This window comes from Dryobates pubescens, chromosome Z (assembly GCF_014839835.1).
Source record: "Dryobates pubescens isolate bDryPub1 chromosome Z, bDryPub1.pri, whole genome shotgun sequence".
Lineage (NCBI taxonomy): Eukaryota > Metazoa > Chordata > Aves > Piciformes > Picidae > Dryobates > Dryobates pubescens.
The window spans coordinates 59,936,239-59,951,989 of record NC_071657.1 but is presented as its reverse complement, the minus strand read 5'-3'; the positions used below and the strand labels follow the sequence as shown (position 1 = coordinate 59,951,989).

Here is a 15,751-nt window from a genome sequence, read left to right as displayed (position 1 = left end):
TGAACCTCATGAGGCACTCCTGGGCCTACTTCTCCAGCTTGTCCAGGTCCCTCTACATGGCATCCCATCCCTTACAGGTGCCAAACACACCACTCAGCTTGGTGTCAAATGCAGAACTGCTGAGGATGAACTCACTATGTCATTAATACAGGTGTTAAGCAGTATTGGTCCCAGTATGGACCCCCAAGGGACACCATTTGTCACCAGTCCCCATCTGGACATCAAACCATTGACCACTACCCTCTGGACATGACCATCCAACCAATTTATCATACACTTTTCACCCATCAAATCCATACTTTTATCATTTGAAAGAAGGCTACTGTGGGGGGGCCTTTACAGAAGTCCAGACAGCTGACATCCATAGCTCTTCAGCTGTCCACTGAGTAGTCACTCCATCACAGAAGGCTTGCAGGTTGATCAGGCCTTTGGTGAAGCCATGCTGTTGTCCTGTGCTGTCCTCCCATGCATCACCTCCCTGTGCTCCAGTGTCTTTGCGTAGCTTCTAGCAGGGTCTGTTCCATTATCTTCCAAAGCACAAAGGTGATGCTGACAGGTTGGCAGTTCTGAGAACCCTCTTTATTACCCTTTTTTAAAAATGCGTGCAAAGTTTCCCTTATTCCAGTCACCAAGGACTTCACCTGACTGCCAGGACTATTCAAATACCATGGAGGATTACTTGTCAACTACATCAGCCAGCTCCCTCAGGACTCTAGCATGCATCTCACCAAATCCCATAGACTTTCGTACGTTAATGTTCCTTAGGGTGCCACAATCCTGATCTTCTCTTACAGTAGGAGGAACTTTAGCTTCTCCACTCCCCACCTTTTGGTTCATCCACTTGAAAGGTGTAGGAAGCAAGGTTGCCAGTAAAGACTAAGGCAAAAAAGTTCTTTTGTTTATTGATGCCTGTCGGAAAGCATGCATGGACTCCCTTGTTGGTGAGGCAGGAATCGTTTGTTGGTACAGAACAAGCAGCTTATATAGGAAAAATCGAGCAGGGTAAGCAATTCCCTGACATTCTTGCACCACTGCTGCTAACTGAGTTTTCTCCTTTGATATGCAGCTGTCCATTGTTATCTTCATCCCATATCAGGTTGATCTTCAGCATGGAGGCAAGTGTCTTCCTGTCTCACATTTCAGGTTGTTTACCACGGTCAGCTCTTCTTTATCATCAAGCCATCCTTCCAGTATCAGTGGCCTGCTGTTCTTTCTTGTCCTGAAACCTTCCATAGATACTTTCTGCTTTCCTACAGTTACCAGCTTGCCAGTCTTGCTTATCAGAGGAGGTATAGTTGCTTTGACCTTCTTTTTCTGGTTGATGTACCTCTTTAAGCCCTCCTTTTCTTTGCATCCCTTGCACAGTTTAGCTCTAGCTGTGCCTTGGCCTTCTTAATCCCATCCCTACACAACCAAGTAGTATCCCTATTTTCTTCCCATGTTACCTGTCCCTGCTTCCACTGCCCATTCATTTCCTTCTTGTCTTTTAGTTTCACCAGCAGGTCCCTGACTCAGCCATGCTGGTCTCCTCCCTTCACGGGATCACAGGATTGGAAGGGACCTCTGAAGATCATTGAGTCCAACCCCCCTGCCAGAGCAGGACCATAGAATCTGGCACAGGTCACACAGGAATGTATCCAGCTGGGTCTTGAAAGTCTCCAGAGAAGGAGACTCCACAATTTCCCTGGGGAGCCTGTTCCAGTGCTCTGTGACCCTCACAGTGAAGAAGTTCCTCCTCATATTGAGGTGAAACCTCCTGTGCTGTAGTTTATATCCATTACCCTTTGTCCTATCACAAGGTGCAACTGAGGAGGGCCTGTCCCCTCCCTCAGATATTTATAAACATTTATTAAATCCCCTCTCAGTCTTCTTCAGACTAAAAAGCCCCAGGTCTCTCAGCCTCTCCTCATAGGGCACATGTTCCAGACCTTTAATCATCCTCGTAGCCCTCTGTTGGACTTGGAGGACATCCCTGGCCCTCTTGAACTGGGGAGCCCAAAACTGGATGCAATATTCCAGGTGAGGTCTCACCAGGGCAGAGCAGAGGGCAAGGAGTACCTCCCTTGATCTGCTGGACACACTCAGTATCACAGTATCACAGTAACTAAGGTTGGAAAAGACCCCAAGGATCATCAAGTCCAACCTGTTCCAACAGACCTCACAACTAGACCATGGCACCAAGTGCCACGTCCAGTCTCCCCTTGAACACCTCCAGGGACGGCGACTCCACCACCTCCCTGGGCAGCCCATTCCAATGACGAACGACTCGCTCAGTGAAGAACTTTTTCCTCACTTCGAGTCTAAACCTCCCCTGGCACAGCTTAAGACTGTGTCCCCTTGTTCTGGTGCTGGTTGCCTGGGAGAAGAGACCAACCCCCTCCTGTCTACAATCACCTTTCAGGAAGTTGTAGAGGGCAATGAGGTCACCTCTGATCCTTCTCTTCTCCAGGCTAAACAATCCCAGCTCCCTCAGCCTCTCCTCATAGGGCTTGCACTCAAGGCCTCTCACCAGCCTTGTTGCCCTTCTCTGGGCACGTTCAAGTGTCTCGATGTCCTTCCTAAACTGAGGGGCCCAGAACTGGACACAGGACTCAAGGTGTGGCCTAACCAATGCAGAGTACAGGGGCACAATGACCTCCCTGCTCCTGCTGGCCACACTATTCCTAATACAGGCCAGGATGCCATTGGCCCTCTTGGCCACCTGGGCACACTGCTGGCTCATGTTTAGGCGGCTGTCAATCAGCACCCCCAGGTCCCTCTCTGTTTGGCAGCTCTCCAGCCACTCTGACCCCAGCCTGTAGCTCTGCATGGGGTTGCCGTGGCCAAAGTGCAGCACCCGGCACTTGGACTTATTAAATGCCATCCCATTGGACTCTGCCCATCTGTCCAGTCGGTCGAGGTCCCTCTGCAGAGCCTTTCCACCCTCTAACTGACTAACATCTGTTCCCAACTTGGTGTCATCTGCAAACTTGCTGATGACTGACTCAATCCCCTCATCCATATCATCAATGAAGATGTTAAAGAGGATGGGGCCCAGCACTGATCCCTGGGGGATGCCACTGGTGACTGGCCGCCAGCCGGATGTGGCACCATTCACCACCACTCTCTGGGCTTGGCCCTCCAGCCAGTTCCTAACCCAGCACAGAGTGTTGAGGTCCAAACCACGAGCTGACAGCTTAGCCAGGAGTTTGCTGTGGGGGACGGTGTCAAAGGCCTTGCTGAAGTCCAGATAGACTACATCCACAGGCCTCCCCACATCCACCAGACAGGTCACCTGATCATAGAAGGAGATCAGGTTGGAGAGGCAGGACCTGCCCTTCCTAAATCCATGTTGGCACTCCTCTTAATGTATCCCACGATACCATTGGCCTTCTTGGCCACAAGGGCACTTTGCTGTCCCATGGATAGCTTGTTACCTACCAAGACTCCCAGGTCCTTCTCCACAGGGCTGCTCTCCAGTAGATCACCTCCTAACCCTGGTTAGGTTTAGACGGGACATTAGGAAATTTTTTTTCATGGCCAGAGTGGTCAGGCAGTGGAATGTGCTGCCCAGGGAGGTAGTTGAGTGGCTGGATTAGGGGTGAACTTTGAGGAGTAAGGCTCTTGGTTGGACTTGATGATCCCAAGGGTCTTTTCCAATCTGAATGTTTCTGTGATTCTGCAAATGATATTTACTAAAAAAAAAAGTAATCAAAAACTTGCACATTTCTGTAGTGCCAGTAAATTTTATCAGCAACTATCAGCAGTATAGAACATACAACCAAGGCATTTAATAGCTTGACATTTCTCTTGTAGAGTGTTTGAAATCAATTAAAAAAATTAGTTTATTTACCAATGCATCTTTCTCATGATCAACAGCATATTAATAATTTGAGCCACAAGAGGGCACCAAATAGGCGTGCGGCAACCCAGCTCAGCTTAGAGAAGATACACATGAACACAACTTTGTACATCACGTTGCAAAGAATCTTCTGTAAACGCTTTCAAAAGCTGAGCAAAGTTAGTGTTTGAGTTACAAAATTACAGTTTGTTGAGTAACATGAATCTTTGCTTCTCCTAAACGCATATGTAGACAATACATGAGTTTTGATGAAATGGCGTATGTGCTTATCCATACACATACATCTTCTCTTCCAGAAAGCCTTGGAAGTTATTGCTCACTGCAATTATTTTTTAAAATCTATGACCATACATCACATATTATGCAGTTCTTTACTTGTACAAATCGGAGAGCAAGAAACTATGCAATTTACTAGATAATATAGAAGTAGCAGTTGCGGAGATGATACATGAATTATGGAGGTGAAATGGTTTCAGAAACAAACAAGATGAGTGGAAATCTAAGAACCAAAAGCCTTTGTATATTCCCTAGTTGAAGCCTTGTCTGATACTTTTTTTATGCTGCAGAAAAACTTGAAAGATAAAACAATGTAATAAATGGATGGAAATGGAGAATTTAGATTTGGTAGCACTGTGAGGTTTAGGTTTCAGTAATTTTGACATGATTTTGTGTAAATATCACTGTATGGTGGTTAATACATCCAGGAAGAGGCTATTCATTAAACAGTTGTCACATACTTCAGGTTAAAGCTGGCAGCAAAAACTTGTAGCAAGAGCTTGTAGCTAGCCTTCCTGCTAGGACTGTTTAATCATGCTTAAGAAATCTTCATATAATATTTGCTTTCTGCTCTCACTTTGAAGCACTCCTTTTATATGTCCTCTTCTCATGACACAGTCTCATGATCATTTACCTCAATAGCCCATTTGTCTGCTTGTATATGTTTGTACTTCCACAAACATCTCTGAAATATTCTACAAGACTAGTCTTCTCGTTTTCTGTTAGTCTTTCCTCTAAGATAACTTTTGAAGTAACTAACAAAATAATGAAGTTTGTTGTACTTAAGATGTTTCATATTGCTATCAATAAATACACAGAAATTATAGAAAGAAGCAAACAAGCATTCTTAAAAGTTAGATCTAGCTGACAAACTATGGACTTAGTCTAGTATAGGTTACCCCTTCCTACACTCTGTGTGCCTTATACACAAATAAAAGACACATCCAGGGATCCCTTCATTGTAAGCACAACAATGTTCAGGAACAAAATTCACCATTACATGTTGAAGATAATGCATGGTCTGAAAATCAATGAGAGACAGTTTCTGAAGACTGCTCATACTGAATTCTCAGATTCCTCTTTAAATCATACGGACATCTTAAACTTTTAAGGAGAGGAGTAAATGTCCATTTTTTTGGTTGGTTCACACCCAATTCTCCAGCTGTTTACTCCGGTTTTCAGTATTTTAAAACTCAGGATGTAAAATGGCATCTGACTTGGTACAATTGAGAGGTGTCCACCTCAAGTCACGTTATTGGAAGAGTATTACTGTGACAGTTTATGACAGTTATAGTAAGATATTTCCATCTATAAGGAAAGAAAATTATGGTGGCCATTATTATAAACAAGAGCAGGACAAAAATGTAATTCTAAGGAACCAAAGGTAAAATTGTGATGATGAAGAATATTCACACTGCGCCTTTTACATGAATGACCCATGACTTTTGAGGCACTGTAACAAAGAAAAAAGCTGTGAAAGATCAAAACCCTGAAATATTGGCATCTATAGAGGTCAACTATTGATGACAACTACTCTTTACCAGTGGCACACCCTTAAAAAAATCCTGTATTAGCATCCCTCTGCCAAGTTTATTTGCTTGGTAATAGTACCGTTTCAATTTGCTGAAGCACAAAGACGTTAAAAAGCTGCTTAAGAAAATTACTATAAGCCACCCCCCCACCCCCCCCCCCCCCCACCCCCCTTTTTTTGTAACCTTTTTGAAATTCTTTCAGTTGTCAGGATGAAAATCTTGGACTCCCATTAATATAAGCTATGTCAAGAGATGGGTAGAGGGGCTATATAATGAACACAGATCAATCCTCAGACACCAAGCAGTAGGGAAGAAAGATGCTTTCTTCAGACATCTTCTAATTATCCTCCCACACGCAAACTTGCTGTTATTGCAGGGTACTTCACTACTGCTACTACTCGTACTGTAGCAGTGTATGTGAAGGTCCGTGTCAAGTACCAACGGCTACTGGGAAACAAATTTGTAATATGGGTTACTAGAAGCAAGAAGCGACCTGCTGGTATAGGCCGTACATGGTATTTAAAACGTCTGTGCACAGGTCAAGCCTGGAAAACAAAACCTGCCTCCCAAGCAGCCTGGGTATCTTTACCTCACGGCAAGCCAGGAGCCGGAGCGGCTGGCTGGGGACACGGAGCCACAGCTTTCCCCGGAGCAGCTCCGGAAGAATGTCACGCGAAGCTGCACCCCGTGGTCCCCGCTCGCCCGGCCTCAGGGCCTGCAGTGTCGCCAGACGGGAGGGAGAACTAGGTCAGTATGAGGCGAAGCTGCCACGAGCAACGGTCCCGAGGCGGCTCTCCGCTCCTGCGGGAGCCGCGATTCACCGTGCCCTGCGACTAGGCGGCTGAGCCCGCTGAACTGCGACCCCAGGGATGAGACACCAAAAGCAGCGCTCCCGGCCCACCTGCGGGCGCTGCTGCCGCCCAGGCCACGCCGCCCCAGCTACAGCGGCGTGGCCCCAGCCAGGCGGCCCCGCCTCCCGCCACGTGATCTGCCCGCTCGGCCGTGCTGGCGCGTGTGCTCCACTTCCGGGCGGAGGGCTGGGGTGTGCCGCGCCGGTAAGTTTGGCGGAGTGAGCAGCGAAAGCGGCGATATGTCCGGCAGTGGGCTCAGCTACAGCGAGCAGGGGGCAGAGGTGGCGCCCGAGCTGGGCCAGGAGGCAGCGCCCACTACGACCCCTTCGGCTCCCGCGGCCTTCGGGCTCTTCAGCAGTGACGCCAAGAAGTAAGGGGGCCGGGTAGGGCCGGGCGGTGGCGGGGTGCGTCGGCTCCGGTCGGGTCTTGGGGTCTGGACGGGCTCTGGTTGGGATTGTTGTCGGGTCATTAGTAAGCGATTCTGTGGGCATTAGGGCGGCCCTGGGCTGACGGACCCTGCCCTCAGGCGCGGGAGCTGGACTGCGAGGTGAGGAATGCGGCCTCAGGGCTTCTCGTGGGGCTAGGCAGCTCCGGGAGGCCGTGGCAAGGAAGCGGTTGCTCGCTTTCACTCTCTCATGACTCCAGGGAAAAGTTATTTTGCTTTCTTTTAACGTGTTCATAACGAATGGAGAATAGCTAAAGTTTTTTTCATTGGTCTGTTTGAAAACATGCGTATTATTTTGCCTCTTTTTCTGTTAGCTAATCACACTGGCGTTACTTTGATTTTACCTCCAAATGTGTTTAAAAAAAAAAAAGTGTTTACAAGTATTTGTGGAAGTTGCAGTTCATGGCAAGGTGGCCAGCTTGGAGTGTGTGTAAACACTGTTGCATCTCGGTCAGAAGTCAAAATGAGGAAATAGGGGAGAAAATAACGCAGCCGAAGTACACTGGCATAAAAAGCCTAAAGCTTCTGAGAGGAAAAGTGAACTGAGAGACAAACAGTGTGTCTAAATGGAATGATCAAGAGGTTTGGTAAACTGAAATTATGTCCTGCAAAAAATTTGAAATTCATTCTGAGAGCAACCAATAAATAGCACCATAAACTAAGGTCTGATGTACATTAGAAAATCCATCACATATTCAGTTTTATTGTTCTCTGCAAAGAGAACATTTATCTCTAGAAACCTTGACTGATGCATTTGTTTTGTGCCACCAAAGTATATCACAGTGTAAAGCCACTGTCACTCTAATGCATAGCTCTGTAAGACTGCATCTGATAGGCCTCTTCAGTTTGCTAGACAAGCCACATTCCTCTTCCCCTGGTAGTCCACTAAATACTTTGCTTTTTAAATCTATTCCAGTTAAAATGTTCACTACTTCAGCAGTGGATGTCCCTTTTCTGATGTATGTGTTGTGATTTATATTGTTTGTACCCTTCTTTTCTTGTTCCCTCCTACAGAAAACACTGTGCACTTTATTTCTTAACCATTGTCTTGCTGCTGCTTTTCCACTGAAGTGTGTACCCTGCTCATTGGTCATAACAGTCATAATAACTCTAAGTAACTCATTTAATCCTAGACTTCAAACTGTTTTGTAGATGAAGTGTAGCCATCTGTTTTGTCAGATGCAGAAGTTGAAGTGCCAAATTCTACCTGAGGCTGCCCAGTGATCAGGGAGAAATATAGGTCTGGAGTCTTGAGGTGTTTTGTACACATGTATGTATATAATTGCCTTTCAGGATGGAGGGACCAGAATAGCTTGTGATATGTATGCATAACTTACTAATAAATTGCTCCTCCAGGCTTGCTCTTACACTTAGAGGAATGGAGAGAGTATCCATCCTCTAAAGGAAGGGCTTGAGAGGAAAGCAGGCATTTATCTCTATGCTATTTTGTAGCTGACAGTTTCATGTTAAAATAGGAAGTTGTCCATAATTCAAACCTGTGTGTAAGCTGAGGAAGAGACACTCTTCAGGGACAGTTATGAAGTTTTTGTAATATGAAAAAGCCACTGCACTGCAAGTGAGGATTATTGTAAGAAAGACAAACTGAATTGCAGTTTGCTTGGAAGATGCTGTAGTCATTTATCAGGCGTGTAGTGCGTATGTCATATAGTCCACACGGGTAGTAGCTGCCCAAAAAAATCCCAGTTTCTCTTTTTTTAGTGTCATCTCTTTTCCTGTTTGTAATGAAGAGGAAGTAAGCCAAAATGCTTCTGAAATAAACAAATTGTTTATTAGTACAGATTGTCTTCAGTCTTTCAGCATTTTTTTCTACAGAATGGCCCATGACAGGTTGTGCACAAAGGCACAAATGAGTAGAAGTAGACTTAAATGTGAAGTCTCAAGTTGCTCTAGTATGAGTTATTTATCCTGTTCTGGTTTTAGCATTTCAGTAGAAATACTCAGCTGAAGTATTTATCTTAAAGTGTTTCTGAGCATCCCTTGATGACAAAAGCCTATTGTCTTATTCTCCTGCTGAAGATGCCTTTTTTTAACTGTAGCAATTCTGTGATTTATTCATTAACTTTCAATTGCAAATAGAATTTCCAGTTAACGTATGTAGCATTTTCTCAACATGTTTAGTGTTGTTGTTTGGTTGAAATTCTACTGAAAATACCTCATTGCCTCAAAACTCCTGCCATGGTGTCATCTTAAACTTGAGTCAGTGAAAAGTTTAACTATTGGAAAAATCAAGGAAGATGAAATAGTCATTGAAATAATCAGTTACATTAATATAAAGAAGGTGCAGTGGGTTGTACACACCATGTGTAAATCATGTTTCTTACTAGTTAATATAGAGTATCCAATGAGTGAAAAGAAGGAAAGTAAAATTGTAAAAATACAACTTTATTCTGCTTCTAGCCAATAACTGTCTAGATGTTCAGGACAAAAGAAGTGAGGAAAGAAGGATGTTTTTCTAAACCCTTATTATATAAATTTTTATTAACTACAACATGAACATGAAGTCATGAGGTGTTGGATCACAGGTTGGACTTGATGATCTTTGAGGTCTTTTCCAACCTTACTGATTCTATGATAAAGCTGTTCTTGAATAGGAGACTTCACAACAAATAGTCAAATTGGGGTAGCTTTTTCTATTCTGACTGAAGAAGCAAATATAACATATATTTGGTATATATGGCCTTTGCGTTCATTCTGTTAAATATTTCAATCACTGCATAATTTAAAAGATCTTAGGTACCTGAGATGAGTCAGTCTAAACTTTGTTGTGTGGAATGGGCTCCACTGCATGGCTGGAGATGCCTGTTCTTCCCCCTTCCTCTTTCCCTCTTCTACACTTGTCACATGAGCAGACCTATATAGCATTCCTTTATACAACTTGTATAGTTACATTTTAGCAATTTATTGATGTTGTGTGGTAGGTAGTCTGACATAAAACTGTTAATGACTGTGAACTGGTTATATTCCAGGTGTAGGTCACAGAATGGCAGGGCTTGGAAGGGACCTCTGTAGATCAGCTCTTCCAAGCCCTGTGCTAGAGTAGGATCATGTGAAATAAATCACCCATGAACACAACTAGGTGGGTTTTGAATGCTTCCGGAGACACTCCATAGCCTCTCTGGGCAGCCCATGCTAGGTGTCTGCTGTCCTTGAAGAGTTTTTACCTTCTATCTACATGGAGCCTCATGTGTTTGAGTTTGTGTCCCTTAGCTCTTGTCCCTCTGTTCCATATGTATGCCATTCACATGCTCCACATATTTGAAAGAGTCAGCTTGTGTACCACCAGAATAATGGAGATGGTCTGCAGGCAAGTCTTTGTCCTTACAGATGTTTTCAGCAAAAAATTGTAAAGATTCAAGAGATCATATAAATGTTATGGAGAAGCTCAATCTGTCCTGTGGACCTCATTGTATTTCTTCATGGTCTAAAGTGATGGAGTCCATAAAAAAACTACTTGTAAGACTCTTGGAATAATCTGCATATTGCCTAAGTTAACAGAGTGTTTTCTTTGTTACATGGTGTACTCTTGCCCTGTATAGGAGGATGGAAAGTCTACCTTCCAACATTTAAGAAAAGCTGGAGAGATAATTAGCAACACAAAATCCATCTTAATTGCATACATTAGGGTGCAGTTATTGCTGCCTACAGTTAATTGCAGGTTGACAGAGGACTTTAATCTATATTAATTGAATTTTAAACAAAGTTTACCTGCATGTAATATTAAAATATAACAATGATCTATACAGTGTCACCAGTAGAACTAGCTGTTGCTATATCTAAGTGCAGAATCTTGCAGATGAATCACATGAGTAACATCAGTAGCTATCAATTTATAAGTACAGTATTGAAGCAGATGGTAAAATTTACAACACACACTTTCAACTTTACTGATTTGCATCTTTAAACTGTATTCCTGCCAAGCAAAATACATTTGTAATTTATTAGACTTTTTTTCCTGCAGATCTGGCTTATGCATTCTGTTGAACTATTCATCAGGAAACTCGGCAGGGCTGCAAACCTATTTTTTTTTTTTTGCTGAGATTTGCAAGTCTGTCTTGCAGAGAGCTGATCTAAGGTGGTGATTTCATTAAGATACTCATTCCCCAATTCTCTGTGCAAAAGACTTTTCGAAATTCATCAGAGCTAAAAACTTACTTTCAACAGCTGCCAGAGATATTCTCGGAGTCTTGAATTGATCTAGTTTTGCCCTGGCACATCCTGTTCAGCCAGTCATGGAAAGCTTGTACATAGACTACCATTTGTGAAATTCTTTTAGGAGACTCCAGCCCTAATATTCAGACTTGATGCATTTGCTGGCTCATTGGCACAACTTTCTTTCCCCATCTGTTACAATGGCACTGTGCCCACTAATATGGTGATATGCCAGTTTCAATAGGGTGTACAAGCCAGCAAAGATGAATGGTTTGGATGAACTGATGACTCTACAAGACAAAATCTGAACCCTGTCATCAGTAGCAGGACAGGAGCTAAATGCAGCGTATGAATGAGGGCCTACTACTGTAGAGTGCTTCTACAGCTGGAATTGGTCAGATCTTGTGGGAAGTGATGTGGTGAATATATTATTTCTATACACTGGGCACTTAGGAGGATGCAAACAGTGGACTTGCTGTGATTCCCTGTAGTCATTAAACACTTTTTGAGGCTTTTTTGTTTTCGTCAGGCGAGTTCTGTGGTTGAAGATCTTTGCTGTAGTCTCTGTGTATTTCTTACATTGTTGTATATTTGCTGTAGGTGATTGCTATGGTCTGCATCCTGACTGGCATTAAAAATACATTTCTGTAACACTGTCATAGGGATGACACTAGGAAGAAATTCTGCTTTTCTGAAGAGTATCCTTGGCTATACCACCCTGCAATAGTTTTCTTATTTGGAGAAAACCAGAGCTCTTTTGGTTTTCTATATAAATATTTAGAATCGAATAAACCAGGTTGGAAGAGACTTTCAAGATCATTGTGTCCAACCTATCATCCAACACCACCTAATCAACTAAACCATGCAACCAAGCACCTTATCAAGTCTCCTCTTGAACACATCCAATGATGGTGACTCCACCACCTCCCTGGGCAGCACATTCCAATGGGCAATCACTCTCTCTGAGTAGAACTTCCTCCTAACATCCAACCTAAACCTCCCCTGGTGCAGCTTGAGACTGTGTCCTCTTGTTCTGGTTGCCTGGGAGAAGATACCAACCCCCACCTGTCTGCAACTTCCCTTCAGGTAGTTGTAGAGAGCAATAAGGTCACCCCTGAGTCTCCTCTTCTCCAGGCTAAGCAACCCCAGCTCCCTCAGCCTCTCCTCGTAGGGCTTGTGTTCCAAACCCCTCACCAACTTTGTTGCCCTTCTCGGGACACGTTCCAGCAAGTCAACATCTTTCTTAAACTGAGGGGCCCAGAACTGGACACAGTACTCAAGGTGTGGCCTAACCAGTGCTGAGTACAGGGGCACAATGACCTCCCTGCTCTTGCTGGCCACACTGTTCCTGATGCAGGCCAGGATGCCATTGGCCCTCCTGGCTGCCTGGGCACACTGCAGGCTCATGTTCAGCCTACCATCGACCAGTACCCCCAGGTCCCTCTCTGCCTGGCTGCTCTCCAGCCACTCTGACCCCAGCCTGTAGCACTGCATGGGGTTGTTGTGGCCAATGTGCAGAACCCGGCACTTGGATGTGTCAAATCTCATGCCGTTGGACTCTGCCCATCTGCCCAGCCTGTCGAGGTCCCTCTGCAGAGCCTCTCTACCCTCCAGCAGATCAATTCCTGCCCCTAGCTTGGTGTCATCTGCAAATTTACTGATGCTGGACTCAATGTCCTCATCCAGGTCATCAATAAAGTTGTTAAAGAGCATGGAGCCCAGCACTGATCCCTGGGTCACACCACTAGTGACTGGCTGCCAGCTGGATGTGGCACCATTCGCCACAACCCTCTGGGCTTGGCCCTCCAGCCAGTTCCTAACCCATTGCAGTGTGCTCCCATCCAAGCCACAGGCTGACGGCTTGGCCAGGAGTTTGCTGTGGGGGATGGTGTCAAAGGCCTTGCTGAGGTCCAGGCATACTACATCCACAGCCTGCCCCACATCCCCCAGGTGGGTCACCTGATCATAGAAGGAGATCAGTTTGGTCAGGCAGGACCTGCCCTTCCTAAATCCATGCTGGCTGGACCTGATCCCTTGGCCATCCTGTAAGTGCTGTGTGATTGCACTCAAGATGACCTGTTCCATAATCTTGCCTGGCACTGAGGTCAGGCTGACAGGCCTGGAATTCCCTGGCTCATCCAAATGGCCCTTCTTGTGGATGGGCACCATGTTGGCCAGCTTCCAGTCTTCTGGGACCTCTCCAGTGAGCCAGGACTGCTGAAAAATGATGGAGAGTGGCTTGGCCAGCTCATCTGCCAGCTCTCTCAGCACCCTAGGATGGATCCCATTTGGTCCCATGGACTTGTGGGGATCCAAGCAGCTGAGGAGATCTATACTTACTTCCTCCTGGACTACAGGGGAACTGTACTGCTCCCTGGCTCCATCTGCCAGCTCTGGAGGCCATCTGTCTAGAAGACATTCTGTCCTGCTATTAAAATTTGACGCAAAGAAGGTGTTAAGTTGCCATTTTCCTCATCTTTTGTTACTATGTTCCCTTCCGTGTCCACCAAGGAGTGGAGGTTGTCCTTGCCCCTCCTCTTGCTATTAATATATTTCTGTGACATCCTGCTAGAGGATGGGCAGCATTTGTAATCCTCTAGTGTTTCTGAAATGTTGTGGACATATGTAAATATATTAACGCTGTTGTTTGTTCTGGTGGTGACAGCACCACCTTTGTGATGATAACTTTACTAAGCCTCTTCGTACTATTTTAATGAAAGCTGGTGCTTCTCACTCCTATAATCCTTACACAACTGTCAATGCTGCAAGGTGATCTGCAGATACCTGCAAATTCTGGTCACTGGCCTGGAGACAAGCTGTAAATTTACAAAACCATGTAAATGGCAGCACTGCATTAGAATAGAATAGAAACTTTTTCTGATTTAGACTGGTCTCTGCACCCAAGGAAGACTTTTGTGTTGTAGAAGCTTTTCTTCAGCATCAGAGGTGTGGGCAATTTCAGAAGAGGTCATATCCACAATTTGTACTTTCAGAGAACCTTTCTTGTTGCTGGTGAAGTAATGTCTATAACTACTCTACAGATAATCTTAGATTAAATGACATTCCTCTCTAGAAAGGGTTTCAGGCAGCTTTCTCATGCTCACTGCCATGCAGTTAGAGCTTTTGAAATGTTTACAGATCTGCATTAGTGGCAGGTGTTTATGCACTGATTTTCTTGAGCATTCTGCAGTTTCACTACAGTTTCTGTAGGTTCTGTAGTTTCACTGCAAGGATCTGTGAAGATGCTTTATTCAGTTGTAAGTTTATACTTTCCTATATATTTTCTCACTGAGATGATGAGACTGTACCTGAGCAATCATGAAATGAGTTAAATGATGTTCCTAGTCAGGACTATAACTGGTCTTGTTCTTCCTTGTGGCTCTCAGCTTCACAGGATACTGTAGTTATGGTTTTCCTCACCTCTGTGATGTCTATCCTTTAAAACTGCCAAGTTTGTTTTTTGAGTACTACATTTGTTTTTCAGATTGGAAAGGAAGTAGACTACTCTTTCTCTTTAAACCACAGTACAGCTACACTCCTTGCAAAATTATCTGAGTCTCCCTTGAAGTAACAGTTGAGTTCTGTGTTGGTGTTGTGAATTGGCACCAGATACACGTAATGTTACAAGAGAAGGGGATGGCAATACTGAATAGCACCACAAGATGTCATTCAAATAGTTTGTGGTATAGAATGGAACACAGTGAAACTTGTATTTAATTTCCTGCTGGAGGAAAACCCCACAGCAGCATCAACATAAACTGAAATTGCAGTGTGCGTTTGCTGTCATTTTAGCTTCTGTGTTGTGTGGCTCCAAAAGAAATTTTGAATTCCTCTTGAAGTGTTGCCTGAGCTAGGGTAAACCCATTTATTTTAAAGGGTTTGCAGTGCCAGTAAAAAGTTGGTTTTATTTTAATTTTTTTAACTTTAAAAAAAAGTATTAAAAAAATCATTGGAACACAGGACCTTCCGTAGGACTTCACTACTACTCGGGTACCAGACCAAGTACCCCAGACTACCTCAGACCAAAGGATGCACTGCTCAGTAAACATGAATTTTCTGCCTCAAACCTTACAACATTCCCAGGATTTCAAACTTCATGTTGGAACACTTCTATGCTGCAGGCAAAAAAGATAAATCTTATTATGCCATGTTGTGGCTAAAAGTATGTCGTCCAGAATAAAGTCTTCTATACAGTGCTGTTGATACTGTGTAACTGAAAGTATGCAGTGGATAGAGAACTTAAAGCAAGAAATGCAGTATTAAAACTTCTTGAATGGGACTTCTGTCACATTTGTGCTTGTTCTATAGCAGGTGATTCCACAATATCAAAACTGATAAAGGTTGCTTTTTCCCCTGCAGTACATTTGTTTGCCGTTCTGTACATCTCTATTTTGCAGTAGCACAATACTTTCCTCATATACAAAGAACCACTGTATCACCATTAATTAATTTGCTTAAAATTCCCCTTTCTTAGAGGTGATTAAAATTGTGCACAGGTTTTGGGACACATAGATGGCATAAGGAATCATAATTAAATTCTGTTCCATAAAACAGCAGGCTGATAAACTTCATGGAGTAAGGTTTTGTAGCTAAGAATTACTGTTGCCTTGACAGCTGGGCTTCAGTTACATTTTTG

At 44.1% G+C, this 15,751-nt stretch overlaps 1 protein-coding gene across 1 annotated transcript in view; it reads left to right on the top strand.

The window, feature by feature from the left end:
* Window positions 1–6,654: 6,654 nt before the first annotated feature.
* Window positions 6,655–15,751, top strand: part of AP3B1 (adaptor related protein complex 3 subunit beta 1) — a 163,113-nt gene continuing 154,016 nt past the window's right edge. The window contains exon 1 of the mRNA XM_054178198.1: window positions 6,655–6,870. Coding sequence (XP_054034173.1) covers window positions 6,740–6,870 — 131 coding nt within the window. The 5' untranslated portion in view covers window positions 6,655–6,739. The remainder of the gene's footprint in view (window positions 6,871–15,751) is intronic.